Consider the following 18,391-nt stretch of genomic DNA (forward strand, 5'->3'; position numbering starts at 1 on the left):
TCTTATGGCAGAGATGATGTGGCTTTAGACTTTCAAGTCCCTGGCAGTAAAAACTGTGCTGGTTTTCTGCTGGTTCTAATCAAGAGGTTTCAGTAGACTGGAGTGCCAGCTGACTCCTGTGCATTGCAACAGGTATGTCACAAGTGAAGACACGGTCAGCAATTTTTTCATTTGGCAAAACAGTGTAAAAATGTCACCATTTTAGGTGGAACAATACATACCCCAGGTGATATTAATTAAAGGTTAGTCTGTTACATCTCTGTCACCTCTAAAACTTGGCCCAAACTTAAACTGTGGTAAAGATTCATGCCAGCTATTCTTGCCTAACCCATCATAATCTTGTAGAGGGCAGAATTGTGATCCAGCTGTTCAAGCAGTACCTTAAAGCAGTTCTGCACAGGAAGCAGCCCTTTCTCTAAGATTTGAACTTCATAATTTAGGAGCTTACACTCCCCCAGGTAAAACAGTCTCATTGGTGATCAAGTTAACATGTTGGGGAATGCTGTCTAGACTGGGCATGTATCACCACTCGTCACAGAATCTTGGAGATCTACTTTTCATGTATAGGGAACCCGTCTCTGATCTTTCACAAGGGTCATAGATCCTTTTTGACCAGCTCTTGTTTCCTGCCAATCAATTTCTTAATTGTCTTTGAAACAATCCATCTCCACAGATTTTTTTTTTTTTTTTTTTACCATAGTTGAAACCAGGACAGTGATGGCCCTTTACACCCTTGGATGTACACTACCAACTCCAGTTTTACCTGAAGTGAGGATTTTATTTTGGGAAACTGAAGAGCTGTTCATCTCCTTTGCTTCAAAGAAGGGAGGGCTTGAAGTTGCAAAGCCTTTCCATATGGATTGCAAACTTCTGCTATTTTTGTGTCATTGTGCATTTGAAAATGTTACCGTTAAAGGTCACTTTACTGCATGTGTGGCTGCTTCTAGCGTCTATGTTCTGTGGCCACATGGTCCTCAATTCACATATTCACCAAAAGTTTCCATTTTAGGAATTGACCCACCCTTGATATGTTTGCACTTCAGGACTCTTGTTTTCTGGCTGCTGTTTGGCGTGCTCCACCTTGTGGAAATAGTGCTTGGAGTTGATCTCTGTGGTAGACCTGCCATAAAGGATCCACAGTGTTAAACATTATTGTGTCACTTGGCTCTATCATGAGCCTCCTTTGCGGGACAAAATACTGTTCTTGCTAAGACCCCTGTACTTGAATATCACCCTCTGTCTATTTTTAGCTGTTTGTGCCTTCTGGGTTGGGCAGGTATAGATGCACAGAAGGCAAGTTTGTTTTTATTGATTTGTTTGGAAAGTGTGCTTGCTTAGTGACTGGATATGCATTGGTAGGCTCAGGAGCTAGGCATGCTCTGTCAGTGATTTGTGATTGTCACGGCATGTGCTGCTGCTTTAAGGATGTGCGTGACCCAGACTGTGGGGCTTCAGAGTAAAAAGAAAATAAAAGAAAAAGTGATCCCAGTTGTAGACCCACCAGAAAACATGGCTTTTTCTAGTCCATTTGGTCATTTTTTTTAATGCAGAACGAGATATTAAGCAGTACAATAGATGTATTATTTTCTCCATCATTACTTAACTACATCTTGGAAAATTAATTCTGGTTCAGCTACCCCTTTGTTTGGTAAACATCTGGATTTGAATTGACAACACTCCCTTTTTAAATAATTTTTTTTCAAGGAACATTTTCATGAATTTTTTTTACTTGTGAATCATCTACTGTCACACTGCTAACAGCAAATTAGTGTGATTGCATGAGTGCCTGCTGTATTAGAATAAAACTCTGGAAATGTTTGGAATACATATGGCAGACTCCTAGACTTGTCCATTAAGTGATGGTGTATGAGAGTAAATAAATCCCATGGGGATGTGAGGTACAAAAACAACATAAGAGCAGGACTGCAACATCAGAGATCCAGAGTGCGAACTGGAATTGGAATTAAGTAAATGCATTATTAAAGGTACACAAATAGGCAAATCTGCAAATGGTAATTGGAATGTTAACATTCACGCTGTTGTTGTGTCTTTCGTCTTTTCCCGGTTAGGAGTTGCCACAGTGGAATTCCGGTCCGCTAATGATTGGCAGTAGATTTTTACGTGCAGAGTTGCCAGCTCTGACGCACAACCTTCAACGAAGGTACGCCCATTCACGCATGTCTCCACACAGAAGACTCCCTAGCTGAGAATCGAACAGGACAACGTCTTACTGTGAGGCAACAACGCTACCGCAGCACCACCACCGCAGTATCATATGAACTGAAATAGTACAAAAAAGACTTAGCAGTAGTGGTGCAAGTGAAATTGAGGAGACCTTCATATGATTTTGTTGGCTGTGTAAGGAAGTTTGTTTTTCCCCTTGAAATAGTAATTTAGATGTGTACGGGAAGAAAATTTAGGTAAGGATGCTAAGCTTTATTACCAGTACATAATTGCAGCACAAAGTTTATATTGAATTCAGCAGTGTTTAGAAGTTTATCTATATGTACTAAATGTAGTACAATGTGGTATTATAAAGAAATGTACGCATAGGTCAAGGAGGTAAATTGACCATAATATGCAGTTTTGTTGAAATCCCATATTGAGCTGTGATCAGTGTTGATTAAGATGGAGGTTTTTTCAGAATGTGGTAAAGTTCATCAACAAGACTGGTGATGAGTTAGCATGTAAGGGCTGTAAAAACTTTCGATTTTCTTGTTATGAGAAGAGCATGGCATTACAGTACTTATACAATGACATGCTTGCACCTTGAAAACAGTACTGGGAATTAGTGATAGGGCTACCACCACAGAATTTGAAAGTGACCGTTATAAACAGAGTGTTGGAATGTGTAAGATGATTTACTAGAAAGGTTGGTAAGTGAATTGCGTTAGTATGGTAACTTTTCACTTTGCTGCTGCTCACATACATTAGAATCCAACTTTGTCTCTTTGCATTGTCAAAGGATTCAGCACTTAGGATTGTTTCTTAAATGTGATTGTTTCTTAAATGTGATTTTAAAGTCTTTTGAGATCAGTTATTTTAAGTAGCTGAGATATTGGTTATTTTAAGTAGGCTATGAAGATGTTTACCTTGGAGCACATTTCCATATTAATGTAATTTTTAATTTTTTTGTATTATAGATTTTAGATCTGCTAGCAAATGGCCATGGCCCCACATGGATTTGCAAACCCCCAAGATGGATAATTTCATGCAGACAAACATTGGAGGAGAGAATTCTTTAGTAAGTTTATTTTCAGAAAAGGACTGTATAATTAACTTGTGATTGCTTCCAACAGACTGTTTGGTTTTTAGAATTGTATAGATTGGGTTATGTATCATTGTTTTTAGCATATACGCTTTGCTAGTTTGTAAGTATTGATTTCAAGATTGAACTTCATCTTTAATGGGGCTGGTGTCATTGTGCAAGGACTGTTCTGCTTGATGACTGCCTATGATTGATTGTATGTTACGGTGCATAAATATGAGTAACATTTTTGCCATTTTTCCCCCTTAAACCATAGTTACTTGGATGGCTTGCCATAGAGTCATCGGTTAGCCTGAGTTTTGTTCATGGTATCTCTGTTAGCAGGTAATTCTACATCGGTCATCATGTACGTAACAATGTATTGCAGTCACCTTGAGTTCCTAATATTGTAGACCAGGGTTTGCAATAAGTGGGATATATTTTAAGATGAAGTCTGAAAAATCCACAGTAATCGGACATGTAGTCCCAAGCAGCTCCTTTTTCCTTGCTTTGATGGGACTTGCCAAGTAAGTTTTATGGAAAGATTTTCCTGAGAGTTAATTGAGAAGGAAGGAGAGCTGTGCCGTATTGACATGGTCTGACTGATTTATTAAAATGCGTCACTATGAAGAGTGATAATGTTCATTGGATTTTTATGTACATCTTAATGTTGGGCAACAAATGTGTGAGTGGGACTGTTCCTTAAAAGACATATATGTAAATACTTGTATGGTTAGTTAGTTATTTCTAAAAAAAATGTAATGGTAAATGTCATCTGTTTCATGTAAAGGAGGTTAGAGAGCTGTTAATACCATTACCTTTACCAGTGAGTACACTGCTTGTTTAGTTCTTTACTATCTGGTAACCAGATAGGTGGGCTTGTCTAAAACCCTTTTCCACCATGACCCAGTACGTACAGAATCATAAGCAAATATGAATAATCAAGAAGTATGACATGCATAACAGCACGTGCATAATCAAATGTGTTTTTGTTTAAGGCCTTGAAAGGAATGCATGCTTGTTACAGGGACAGCGATCAGTAAAACAAACTTTGTTTACACCATTTACAGTATATACATAGTCTGTTTTGAATCTCAACATTTCAGGAAACTAGCAGGACAACATTTAGGATAACAAGCCGGGAAAGACTGCCATGTTGGAGGTAGCATACTTATTAGAATTCAGCATTCCATGGTGACTAACTTGCTGGAGGTAGTATGTTTTGAAAGCAAATGGTGAGGTTAGTCACTGTCCCTAAAACACTTACACATAGTTTTTATTGTGCAAGTGTTTGGAAATAGCCTTTGTGAATTCAGATTTCAGGCCCATTAATTCAGGTGGGTGTCACTTCCATAAAGTTGGACCTAGTTGGGAGAAGGCACATTCTCCAGTAGCTGTTTTATATGGAGGTCTGTTTAATGTGATCGCTTTCTCCTAGCTACTACTTGGAGAGTAAACCTGGTCACGGATGGGTAATTTCCATTTCAATAGTATGCAATAGCCACTGTTTTAGTATCTTGTGAATAAGAGTAGCTAGGTGGTAAGTTGACCTTTTGGTGACTGGAAACCATTTTTGGATATTGTTAGGAGGTTACAGTGGTGAGATTTGCCAGCAAAGAGGGCAAATTTTACTTTCTTTTAACTGAAGTTTTGGGAATTTTGTGCTGAGTAAAAGGTAATTAAAGGAAGACTATATTCCAGTTTAGCAAGATTATTTTTAGCAAGGAAAATGCAGGCTGAAAGGAAGAACAAATGGGAGAGTTTGCAATAGTTTAAGTTGAGATTGTACTGTTGTTCTATCTGTATGGTTTGAAAACTTTGAGGGGGATCAAGGTTAACTCTTGGGTATTTGTATTCAGAAATGAGGGGAAATATGATGTAGTTTTTAGTGAAGTTAATAAGTAGTAGATGAGAGAGTTTTTGAGGGGTTGTAAGTAGTACACAATTATTTTTGTTAGTGATTACAGTCAGCCCAGTTGCATAACTTGGACGAAGACTGTTTACTCTGGAGATCAGGGAGACATTTACTGGCTTTTGCCAGTAGAAAGAGGTCGTCTGCATACTGTGTGACATCAAGGGATGGGAGGTCAGCTGTAAAATCATTAATGAATAATGAAAACAGGAGATGACCCAGAACTGAACCTTGTGGATCTCTGGTGTTTAGGTGCCATGTGATAAGAGGTTAGTGTGGACTTGGAAGTGTTCCCTTCTCCAGGTAACTTTGGAACCACTTGATAGGTTTTGGCCAAAGTTAAGTTTTGGTTTTGTAAGAAGAATATTGTGTTTAAAAGTTTTGTGTGCCCTGGTCATATCTACAAATATCCCAGCAGCAACCAGACTGTCAATGGTGCTACAAAGTGTGGAGTCAGTTTTATTGAGTAAGGCAGCAGTGATATAGATACTGAAGACATTTCTAAAACCTTGGTTTGAATGATAGCAAGCCATAGCTCTTAATATTTCATTATTTGTTTATGCTGGAATTTTTAAAATAGTATTGCAAGTTGGCAGAGAGTAGAGAAATGTCTGAAGTCCTTGTCAGTTTTTGGAGATGGTATTTTGTGCAGGAGAGTTATGATGGTGTTTTTTTTTTTTTTTTTTAAATCCGGAATCAATATTTCTGTTGCAAGGGAGAGACAATATATGTAAGTTAAGGGTTTGTCAGTTTTTATCTGCTGCTGTTTTTAGGCAAATGTAATGTAACTCTGTGACTTTGGAGGAGGATGTTTTAAAGATTGTTTTTTTTAAGAATGTGATGTCTTTTACTAAGAATGCTCTAAGATGGACATTTGCTGCACATTCAACTAATGGTTATAGTGTTTACGAGACGTTTGTATGGTTATGTTGAGATGGATTAGGTTGAAAACAACTACTTATTTTCTGTATATTGGCCACAATGATGCTTTTGTACTCTTCTGGTAGGAGAGGTATTTTGTTATATTTTAAGGTTATGGGAGAGTGTTAAAGTTTTGTAATTTCTCCTGTTAATTCCTTTTCCTTCCAAAATCATTTTGTATTACTGACTGCAATAATTTGCTTATTATTTTGTGTTGCTTCAAATATTTTTATTGAATTCTTAAACTGAAATTATAAATAACATTTTGAATAATTAACTTTCATAAACTAATAGTAAAACATAACTATTTGCAAAGGTGTCTAGCCAACTAAAAGTATTAGGATAGTACATATTACAAGACATTCTGAGATGAAAAACAGTTTATTTTCTCCAGTATTTCCACTATTTTTAACCATGAATTATAATATGAAGTAATCCTTTCATTTCTTATCCGGAAGATAGTAATTTCCATCTGGGAGACTGATATGTTAGGCTCTTGAACTCATTGAAGGTAGGAGAAGATTCACTTTTTCCAGTTGATGGTAATGATCTTTCGAACTATAGCCAAAAAGGTCCACAGAAGTGAGAAACTTTTTCTAGGAACACATTTAGGAATAGGAGAATTAAATAAAATTAGTGAAACTGAAAATTGTCATTGAAAAAAGCAGTTTAGAAGAAATTTATTTTATCCCAGTATGCATAGAGTAATATGCAATCATAAAACATATGTTGCCAGTCTGCTTTTAATTTTAATTTACATCTCTAACATCCATTGTCATGACCAAACATTAATTCCATTTTATGGGGTAAAATATAACTTATATGACTAAATTTCCAGTGTAAGAAAAGAGAAGTTAATTTTGAAGAATTAGTTTTTATCATTTTCATTGGGAATATGGTTAACTGTTCTATAGTAGTCCCAAAATTGTTTTATGGTAAATTTTCATATTTTTATTTATAGATTTTAGACAAGTAACCTTTTCCTTGTACTGATTAACTATAGATATCATGAATTCAGTACATTTAGAGACTTCTTGTCTAACTGAATATCAGCTCCAGTTCACTTGTAATATATTGTCTTAAAGCTTGTAATGTTAACTACATATCAGCTTCAATGTTATATTTATTCATGATTTGACTCCTTGACAGCATTCTGCCAGAAACTGTTAATTGATGCCAATAGATTTTCTTTCTTTGAAGACATTCATTTTGTTAACATCAAATGTGTCAGTATTATGTGTACAAGCAATAGGAAATGGCAAATGTCCATGCCTTAATATTTGGATTTTTATTCATATAGTTATTAAATATGGATAAGGTATTAGTTGTGTATTTAGAATATACCTGTTTATTCTTTTTCCTAAAATATTGTCCTTTATTATCCAATAAAAATAATTTGGCAGGGTTTTTTTGCAAGTCACTTCCCATGATTGTATTGATTTTAACCATATTTGTTCATGAATTTGTTTCCAAGTATCAGAATATAGCCATAATAATGTTATGGTTTTAATGACAGGTGATAAAGCATACATCTCAGTATCAGGCTGATTAATTCTTCCTGTTTCTCGATCCAATAATGATGGTTTAATGCTATTCTAGGTATGTTAGGATACCATAGGAACTTTAACATTTATTTATTAAATTTGTGTTTAAATTGTTTAGAAGGGGGAAGAGAAAAAACTTGAATAAGATTTAAAAAAGTACTTGCTTTAGTTAGTCTACTTTCCGTAGTAAAGAAAAACTATTCCATCTGTTCATAAGAGTTTAATTTTAGTTAGAATATTAGTATAGTTAATAATGTTTCCTATGTATTGGGTGTTACCAAAACTCCTAAGTAACTGATTTTATTACCTGAAACAATATATTTGAAAAACTTTTAATTCATATTTTATTTAGTACAATTTACAGGTAGTATCTTGGTTTTATTTTCTTTAAATTTAAGACCAGAATTTTTTTGAAATATAGCCATTGTATTAAAATAGTGTGTAAAGAATTATTGGTATCATTTAAAGTTAATAAGATGTCATCTGCAAATAGTTGAACTTTCAAATCCAAACTTGTACTAAACTTTGTACCTTCAATATCAGTATTCATTCTGATGTAGTTTGCAAAAGGTTCTATTATTAAAGCAAACAATGGTGACAAGGGACATCCGTACTTAGTATCTTTTGTTATTGTAATGTAACTAGACATATACGATCCTAATTTAATAAAAGCAATAGATTTTTATGCAAAGATTGCATTAATTGGATGAAATGTTCTGAGAATCTGTATTCTAATACCTGTAGTAAATAATTCCAATTGCCTGACTCAAAGGCACAATTGATGTCAAGGCTCACCGTTGTCAGTGTGTTTACAATTAATATAATCTGTTAATGGTGATTTTGAATAAGGAATTTTATGATAGTAGAATGGCAAGTATGTTGTAAGAAATAGATACCTATAGACCTCTTAATAATGAACACTTGAATAAAGTTATTAGAAACGTGCATACTGACTCATATGACCTTTTGATGAGCAATATAACAGATAGTGACCTCTATGTATTTTTTAATAGACTTGCCTTGTATCCTAACGTTTAGAGGCCTCCCCAAGATGCACAAAGATCTGCACAACCCCCCACTAAGACCGATAGTCTCCAGTAGAGTTTGGCTGACAGAACCGCTATCTATTTATGTAGAAAAGCAGTTAAGGAAAGTAGTGGAGGAAACTGACACTGTAATTAGAGATGCACACCATTTTTTTTTTTTTTTTAGAGTTTTTCTAAGTATGTTTTTTCAGATAAATATAAGCCTACAGTACTGTTATTGACATTAGATGTAACCACACTATTTACAGTAATCCCCAATGAAGTGGGTTTAGATTGTTAGGCTGTTTTTAACTAGGAAAAGTAGCTCCAGTGATATAATAATGAGGTGTTACGATGCTGCTCGACTTGATTCTTAGCAGTAATGTGTTCTCCTACGACAGTTCATATTATTTACAAACCAAAGGGGTTGAGATGGGCACCCCTTGTGCAAATTTGTATGCCAACATTGTGATGGCATACTGAGAATTTTATCATGAGTAACACAGAATATGCCAGATATATTGCGTACTATAAAAGATTTGTGTATAATGTTTTCCTTGTTTGGGATGGACCAACGGAGAGCTTTGAAGCTTTCATAGCATATATAAATGGAACAGCAGACATTTTAAAGTTTGTAGCAAATTGCTCATATGGTAAAATAGAGTTTCTTGATGTTCTAATACAAAAGCACGGGAATGAAGTGCACACACAGATGTATAGGAAAACTTTTAGAAAAAACAACTTGTTGCATCGAAATAGTATGCACACACCCCCCCCTCCCCGCACATATACACAAATGTGGTTAAGAGTCAGGGGCTAAGGGCCACCAGATTAATCAGCCAAGACGCTGCTTTTCAAAAGATGGTTAGTAAGTTAGAGACAACATTTTTAGATAGAGGTTACAAGGCAGAAGAATGCAAGAGAGTTTGTATGACGATAAAGTCATAGATAGAGGGAGGAAAGAGAAACCATTTTTTTTAAGTGGAAAGGCAATATGGAAATAACAGGGAATAGAAATGTGATGATGAACTTCATGGGGGAAGAGTGGTCATACCTTTCTCGAATAATATATAAGACATCATTAGTAAGAACTGGACCATTTTAATAGTAGATAAGAAAATCACTAGGATTGTAGGAGCTAAAACTAAATACTCATATAAAAATACCAAGTCACTAAAAAGATTGCTCTGCTATGACAAGAATAGTAGTATTGGAGTACAGTCTAAGAGGAAAGGCATGTTTGCATGTAGGAATTGTAATCATTGCACCTTTATGGCCAATACCAATACATTTGTACATTCGACCACAGGGAAAGAGTATTTACTTGATCCAGTATGCAGACTGCAAGTCTGGAGACTTAGTATACTTAGTAATTGTATGAAATGCACAGTATTCTATATAGGGAATGACTAGAACATTGAGAGAACGAATGAGAGAGCACTTGTATGCGGTAAATAGAGAAGATGACAGTGATGGATTAGCAAGACATGTCATAAATAGAGTGTTAAGCTTGGAAATCTTAAGAACTACACTGAGAAGCTAGAAACTAGATAGATAAAAGCATGTGGTCTCAATGATAGAATTTCCTTAAAGCCTTTTCTCATTGATAGACCTTTAACACACTGAATAGGTCTCTATTAGACTATTTAAGAGTGCCACATAGAAGATAGGAATTTTATGTAATAAGATTTGGTTACATAATTTTGTTAATATGTATTTTACATAGGCAGGGTCCCATACATAATGAATAATGCACATTTTTTGTTAGTGATGAGGAATTGGTTTAATGTGTGTACACTGCTATCTAGTGGTCTCAGGAACAGATGCCATTTGTGTTTATTCTTTGTCAGTAGGATTCACATGGAAGGTGATAAGAGTATGCATGTACATGTATATATAGATTTTCTGAATGTGTACATATTTTTTACATGCAAATTTTCTTACATTGTTTTTAATAAAAATTAAAAAAAAATTATACATATATATATATATATATATATATATATATTTTTTTTTTTTAAATAGATTACCTAATAAAATGTTTATAAAGTCTTTAATATAGAAATGGGGCTTGTTAAAGTTTTATATAGGATGTTCTATGTGCTTTTTATATGGATGAGGTGATGCATGTGTATACATCCTTAGTTAAGCAGATGTCTTTATATAAGATACGTTCAAGCTATACTGATTAGAATTTTTTATTAGTTAATGTGTTAGGATGATTGGATGTTACAAAATCAGTAGAATTTTTTTATATTTAAATGAAAGCCACAGCAGTTCTTGATATGTCTGATGAAGCGTGCGATGTGAACATGAAAGAACTTGCTTAGCATACTGTTTTGTTTTTATTTTGCTTATTGATTAAAGTTTCCTTCTTGTACTGTTGTGTTGCCTTGAGAGTTTTTTTAACTGTGGATCTTGTTTTTTCATCGAGGTACTTTATCCTTAGACTGTTTTTGTCTTTAATACATTTGATTCTTCCAAAACTGTTTATAAAGCAATGCAACAACATTTAAAATCTGAACACTGCTAATTAAAAGAAACAAATGAATCTCTATTAATTTATTAGAACTAGTCAAAAGATTTTTTAAATTTAGTTTAACCCAAATACTGTACACGTGTGGAATGAAATGAACTAGAGAAATAACAGCATAAATAATTTTACCTTTTTCATGCTGATCTTAACTTGTGTTCATTTTGTTTTAAACTTCAGTAATATTAGTACATTGGATTGTTTAGTGTTGTCATGTGGAAAAAAAAAACAATTGGATAGTACACTCTTTTTTCATCTTGTCTTTGTAAGCAACTACTAGTCCAATCCATACCTTCCACCTGATCAAAACTATTGTAGGTTAACAGGAATTGTGCAGCAGAGTCCAAGGAGTCAAACATTTTTATACCTTCTGTTAAGAAAACTTTGGCTGGGGACAAAAGATGTACCTTGACTTGTTTCTCCTTTAATTATTTTATTAAAGGAAGAAATTCTTTCCTCTTGGAGACTACTGTTGAAGAGCTGATATTATCAAATCTTGACTGGAGAATTTGTCCAAGCAGTTTTTTAAAACTAGTTCTTTATTCTGACTGGAAGAAAATCTTACTGTTATGGATCTCGGTTTAGTGTTTGATTTGCTAGTGGATGCAGGAGCTGCCAGAGTTCTATGAGCTCTTTCAATCCCATAAGAAAGCGATTCTGATAGTAGAAATCCAGGATGTAAGAAAATTTAATCATGTTGTCACCTTTTGTGTTCTAAAGCAGGCCATGGATACGCAGATTGTTTCTTCTTTATTTTCAAGATTATCTATTTTGTTCAACAAAGATGTATTTTGTTTTAATAAAAATTCCATGTGGTATTCTTTCGCAAGTCTGCCTTCCATATCATTTAGTGTCTCTTCTATACTGGTAACTTGGGATTTGTGCTGCATAATAATTTCCTGAAGCGGTTTCATTTATTTTGAACATTTCTCTTTGAAAACATCAAGTTTATGGTTCATTTTGTCAAATTTTATCGAAAGATTTTGTATATTGGTTAATAATGATTGCAGTTTTTTTTTTTGCCTGGGGAGACCTGTGAAGTAATTTTAGAATAACTCATTTTTAACAGCTGAGATGTTCGTATACTTTGTACTTGAATTTGACAGGAATTGAAATATTTGAGAAATAAAAAATCCAAAGTGGTCTTCCAAAATGTTCAGTAAAGATTTAGTTTTAAAATTAGTAAGTCATCTACCACCTAGAGCTGTATTTCCTGTCAGAAATATTGCAAAGATTGCAGAGCTAAGAAACTATGCTGCTGCCAAGACATAATGTTGGCCATGCCCTGTACCAGTTTGCTTATTTCTTAAGTGCATAGATTTGGCTGAATAAGTTGCTATTCTAGTTTGCTTTCTTGGTGTTTAATAGGTTTCGTGGCAGTTAGAATTATATAGAAAACCACTGAAAAAACAAAAACAGTGCCAACGGACCAAGGACCACTAAATAGATTAACGTTCTTTATTTGAAGATTAGCGTTTTCGCCTCCGCTATGCAGAAGCTTCCTCAGAAAGATGACAAGAAGAAAAAAACAAGGCGCCAAAGTTTAAAACAATATTAGCATGATGTCACTTCCTTAGATACATGTATGAATGTGTCTAAGGAAGTGACATCATGCTAATATTGTTTTAAACTTTGGCGCCTTGTTTTTTTCTTCTTGTTGTCTTTCTGAGGAAACTTCTGCATAGCGGAGGCGAAAACGCTAATCTTCAAATAAAGAACGTTAATCTATTTAGTGGTCCTTGGTCCGTTGGCACTGTTTTTGTTTTTGCAGTTAGAATTATGTGGGCTTTATTTCCAGGTTGACCATGCCTTTATTCCTCTGATTCTTGAGGGTTTTAATATCACTAGTGAGTCAGTGGCATTTTTGACCCCTCTGTTTCCTCCATGAACAGGAGAAGAGTGAGTCTTGTATAGTAGTGAGGGGATTAGAAAAGAAATCCAGTGTATTGGTTGGGTTGTTAGAGATGTAAAGGAAGACCAGTCAGTGCTTTGTGGCTTGGGAATGGTTGACCTATTACAGTTTCTGGGGGATCTTTGTCCTTACAAAAAAAAAAAAAAAAGAGGAGAGAAAACAAGATAGTGATTGCTTTGTTAGGAAAAATACTGGAGCAGCGGTATCCAGTATTTGTAATAATGAGATCAATAGTAGTATGGTGTCCTGACAGCTGGTTTGGACTGGTACAATTGTTTGCAAGTTGTTCAAGGTTATTCAGTAATGGAGTTTTTTTGAGTTGGATAGATTCTACATCTGTATAGTAGTATTAGGGGAAGCCCTCTGGGAAGATGTTATGCAGGGCATCTTTTATGAGTTTTACAGAGGAGGTGAGGACATATCTCTCAACTGTTCTCATCTGTTTTTCTGGTAAATCATTGAGGATTGAAGTCAGTAAATAATGACCTACTTTGAGTTTGACTTTGTCTTTCAGAAAATGCATGATAACACAATTCTTGTTGTTTTAGCAACTTTCTACGTTTATAAGAGCAATGTTTAAAATAATCCCCCATTTGCGAGCCTCTGTCCCCTTACAAAGTTAGTGTCCAGATTTGTGCTAAGAAGTTGAGAGGTATAGTGGGGGAATGTATTTTACAGAAACTGCTTTGTATTATTTCTAATGGTGAGGTTAGATGCTATATAGTTAGCTCTCTTGTTACTGTTTTGAGAACTGGAGAAATTAAGAATGTGTAAAGAAAAAAAAATTATTATACAAGAAGCATGACACCCTAACCAGATCTGATACCAAGACCATTACCACAGCGAATATTATAGTTGGATTGTATGCATGAAGAAGGGCGGGTGCTGTCTTTAAGCCAGGCTTTTGTGAGTCCAAGTATTAAGGAGTCTTCATTATAAATCCATACTTCGTTGTGGCCTGTTTATTAATGCCACTGATGTTAATGCATGCAATTTTAGGCCTTTTTTTGTTTGTAATGGTGTTATTTAGTCAAGATATTTAATGTGGTTGCTGTAGTACTGGTAATATAATTGCAATCTGCAGTTGAGGGGTTTGTAGTCTGCAGCATGTGGATTTATTGGAAGAAGCGGCCCAGGGTTGAGTGCAAGTCACTTGATTTATGAAGTTTGTGTCACAGTAAAGATAATACCAGTACTTTCTAAATTGTTTGTTGGGGCATTACATTGCCATCACCCTTGATTTCTTCTGTGTACATCATCATCCTGACAAGAAGTGTGGAGTTGCTGTGAATTACTTGATTGTATGGCAGTGGTAGAAAATCAGTTCAGGGCAATAAACAAGACTTGTTTAAAATGACTTAATTCTTGTACAGTCTATAATATTTTATTATTCCTGAAGGTAGAAGAGGCCCTCACTGCTGCTACACAGGTATCTGATGATGTGATAGTGTTCAATCTCGCCGTTTGTTCTTACACATGGGTTCGGAGCCGATCCTCGGCTCCGTGTCGGCCGCTTGCAAGCTCTGCATCGAGAAGAAGCTCGAGACAATCTAATACCCACAATCCCCCTCTGCCTTTACCTCAGATCTAGTTTGCCGCTGCTGCGTTCGCATCGCTGGGAGCTAGCTCGAGCATCTTCAGATAAGATATAACTTTATTTTTTTGTTATATTTTAGAAAAAGTTGTTCTGAAAGTACCTTTAGGTGTACTTAGTGTATGTGTGTGTGTAGGTAGAATTCTCGGTACCGTTAAATTTAATTTATCTGGTTAGAGTTTTCGGGGCCTACTACCCCCTTCTAAATTTGACAACCGGACTGACATACCCATCGGATTTGACTTTTCTCTCTACTGAAAAATGTCTGACAAAATTAAATCAGGCTTTAAGCATTGTCAGTGTGGCCAAAAAATGTCAGTTACTGACTACCATAGTTCCTGTGTCTACTGCCTTGGCCCTCTCCACTTACAAGAGGACTGTTCAATTTGTCACTCTTTTAGTGGGAGGGTCATGACAGATAGGTGCAGGAAACTCATGGACAGAGGGTTGTTAAAACCTTCCTTTCAGGAGGCTCTGGATGCTTCAGACCAGGCATTCAAATCCTCGAAGGAATCGAAGACGTCGGAGCCCAAGTCATCGGCTCCGAGCTCTTCGAGTAAAGTTAGATCACCGGTTCCACAGACTTCGGGGCCGAGTGTTCAACTGGTGTCGGTTTCTGAGCCTTGAGTCTTGGAACCGGTGATGGAGCTCCCTCCCTCGACTTTATTGAGGTCGGCTCCGTCTTCGGTTCCTTCGACCCGTTCTTCTAAGCTCTCCGATGTCGATGTGGATCGTGTGGTGCAGAAGTTATTGGAGCATTCGGCCCTATCCAAACTTATTTCAGTTTCCACCCAGTTGGTGTCGAAACTTGAAGGCCTCCCATTGTCTCCATCCATTCCTCCTCCGAGACCTATCGAGTCTTTGGAGCCGGAAGAGGTTGATCTTCTGATTGTGGAGCCCTCGGGTCCAGAACCGTCCTTCTCTCGGTCTGTTCCTCTCACCTCGACTCCGTTGGACCCGGTACCGGAGTCTCGGAGCCGACGATCTGTCCTTGGTTCCGGGGCCGAGAGTCGAACCGACGTTTCAGTTCCGACCCTTCCCCTCGGGGCCTCGGCGCGGATCGATTCGGCTCTGTCCTCGGGGTCGATGCCTTCGGTGCCTGTTTCGGGGATTCTTCCCATTTCTTCGGAACCGGGAGATTCTTCGACTCGGGCCCCGGGCTTCGATCTGATGAGGAAGGTGTTGTCTACCCAGACAACCACATCAGTAGAAGCAACCTCTCCTCCCCATAAAGGGCTGTTATCCTCCTCTGCTCCCACGGCCACATCCAAGCGTCGAGCACCGGTGTCTCAGCCACCCCTGGAGGGTGCCCCTCTTCCTCGGAGGCTTCTTGGATGCTCCCACGAAGAAGTCCCTAGGAAAAGATTGTGTAAGAGGAGACACTTGGATTCTCCACAAGAATCCTTGACATCCGATACTGACTTAGATGAGTCAGAAGGGTCCCCTAAGTCACCTTCAGAAGATGTCTCTTTTTCTGACATATTGGAGATCCTGAAACAGAGAGGTGACTGGCAGTCCCTCCCCCCTTCTGAGGATGAGTCAGTCTTGCTGAAGGCATTCGGTGCTCGCCCTTCTTCCTCCTGGGTCACTCCGCCCTTGAATTAATGGAACTTATTGCTCGAAGGGCGTGGGAGGCTCCTGACACAGTGGAACCAGTCCCAAGGAAACCCAATAAGTATATCACTGCACCCCAGGACAAGACTTACTTAACAAAGGAGTTCCAGTGGACGCTATGGTGGTGGCAGCGGCCACGAAAAAGGAGATGTCAGAATCTTCCTCATCTGTCCATCCCCCTAATAAAGATTCTAGGACTATGGACAGGTATGGGAAGCGCATTTTTAGTTCAGCGGCTTTTTCCATGCGATCCCTGAACTATTTGACCCACTTTACACGACTACAGAGGGATCTAGTCAGAGTTGGGAGATACCCTCCAGGGTACTACAGATGCTGCTGTCTCAGAGAAAGTGACAGCGCAACTTAATACCCTTACATCCATTGTGAACTCGTCCATGAGGCTGATCTCTTACGCAGCCGAAGGTTCGAGTAGGGCAGCAGCTTCAGCGATTGCTCTTCGCAGACAATCCTGGATGCGCTTATGTTCATTTACGGAAGCCTTCAAGTCTTCCTTTACTAACGCCCCATTTGACGGTGCCACTCTCTTTGGCCCCAAAGTAAAGGAGACCCTTACCCGGTGTGAGCAGGAGGGAAAGACTCTGTCTGCTGTCGGAGTCCGTTTTTCCACCCCAACCAGACCGTACCCCAAAGGGCAACGTGGTGGAAAAATGTGGTTTCGAAAACCCCAAGGATCTTTCCCAGGCACACAGGGTGATGCCCCTTCTAGAGGCAGAGGAGGGGGCAGAGGTGGAAGACGCCGCCCTGGCGGCAGAGGGGGTCCGCAGAATCAAGGTAACAGGGATACACTCCCCGGTAAACCTTTCCAGCACTCCTGAGAGGAGGCCCGACTGTCCTGCTCTGGAGGCAGTCTGGGGTCGCTTAGCTTTATACCCTCAGGCCTGGCAAAACATAACTACAGACAAGTGGGTAAAAAGTGTGGTTACCAGAGGTTACAATATACCCTTTCTATCCCATCCCATTCCAAAGAAAAGACTCCCAGATGTACCGCCCCATCTGCGAGAGCCAGCAGCTATAGAAATTTCAAAGCTGCTAGAAAAAGAGTCATCCAACCAGTCCCAGCGGACCAGCAAGGATTCGGGACTTACTCAAGGTTCTTTTTAGTTCCAAAGAAAACAGGGGACTGGAGGCCCATTCTGGACCTAAGCGACCTCAATACCTTCGTCAAGAAAGAAAAGTTCTGAATGGTCACGCTTCAATCGATCCTTCCATTCTTACAGAAGGACGACTGGATGTGCTCAATAGATCTGAAGGATGCATACTACCACATCAAAATGGCCAGGGCATCCAGAGATCATTTGCGCTTCGGCTGGGTGCCAGTCACTTTCAATTTCGAGCCCTGCCCTTTGGTCTGACCTCAGCCCCAGGGTCTTCACCAAATGCATGGCAGTGGTAGCGTCTCACTTGAGGCGCCAAGGATTCCAGGTGTTTCCGTATCTGGACGACTGGCTCCTATCTGCCACCACCCAGCGTCAACTAGTACAGGCCAGAGACTATACTCTTCAACTGTGTATTCACCTAGGAATTTCCGTAAACTTGGAAAATCCTTACTACAGCCATCACAAAGTATCTTATTCATAGGAGCGGAATTAGATACACATCAGTTAATTCTAAGACTTCCTCCAGAAAGGATACTTTCACTTCAGACTCACATCGTCTTCTTCTCTTGTCCAGGAAATCCCCAGCAAAACTGGTACTGAAGGTTTTGGGACTCATGTCGGCTTCTCTTATAGCAATACCCTTGGGAAGACTGCACATGAGAGTCCTACAATGGCTACTGTTTGCGCAATGGTCGTTCCAACAACTACCTCTAACACACGAGATTCTCATAACGAACACATGCAAAACACACCTAAACTGGTGGCTCCAAACGTGCAACCTTTCCAAGGGGAGACCATTTGTGCTACCCACGCCTACAGTTACGGTGACCACGGACGCGTCCCTGATAGGGTGGGGGGGCATCTTTCAGGGACAGACAGTCCAAGGCGAATGGACCAATTTAGAGTACAATCTGCACATCAATGTTCTAGAGTTGAGGGCAGTGTTTCTAGCGTTGCAACACTTTGCTCCC

General features: G+C 38.1%; 1 protein-coding gene across 1 annotated transcript in view; it reads left to right on the forward strand.

The window, feature by feature from the left end:
* TOPAZ1 (testis and ovary specific TOPAZ 1) overlaps nucleotides 1–18,391 on the forward strand; it is a 1,272,938-nt gene that overhangs the window by 95,051 nt on the left and 1,159,496 nt on the right. Inside the window, exon 5 of the mRNA XM_044060400.1 lies at nucleotides 3,144–3,244. Within this exon, the coding sequence (XP_043916335.1) occupies nucleotides 3,144–3,244 (101 nt within the window). The remainder of the gene's footprint in view (nucleotides 1–3,143; nucleotides 3,245–18,391) is intronic.

The sequence above is a fragment of the Protopterus annectens genome, chromosome 2.part0, assembly GCF_019279795.1.
Source record: "Protopterus annectens isolate FY-2018-M chromosome 2.part0, PAN1.0, whole genome shotgun sequence".
Taxonomy (NCBI): Eukaryota; Metazoa; Chordata; order Ceratodontiformes; family Protopteridae; genus Protopterus; species Protopterus annectens.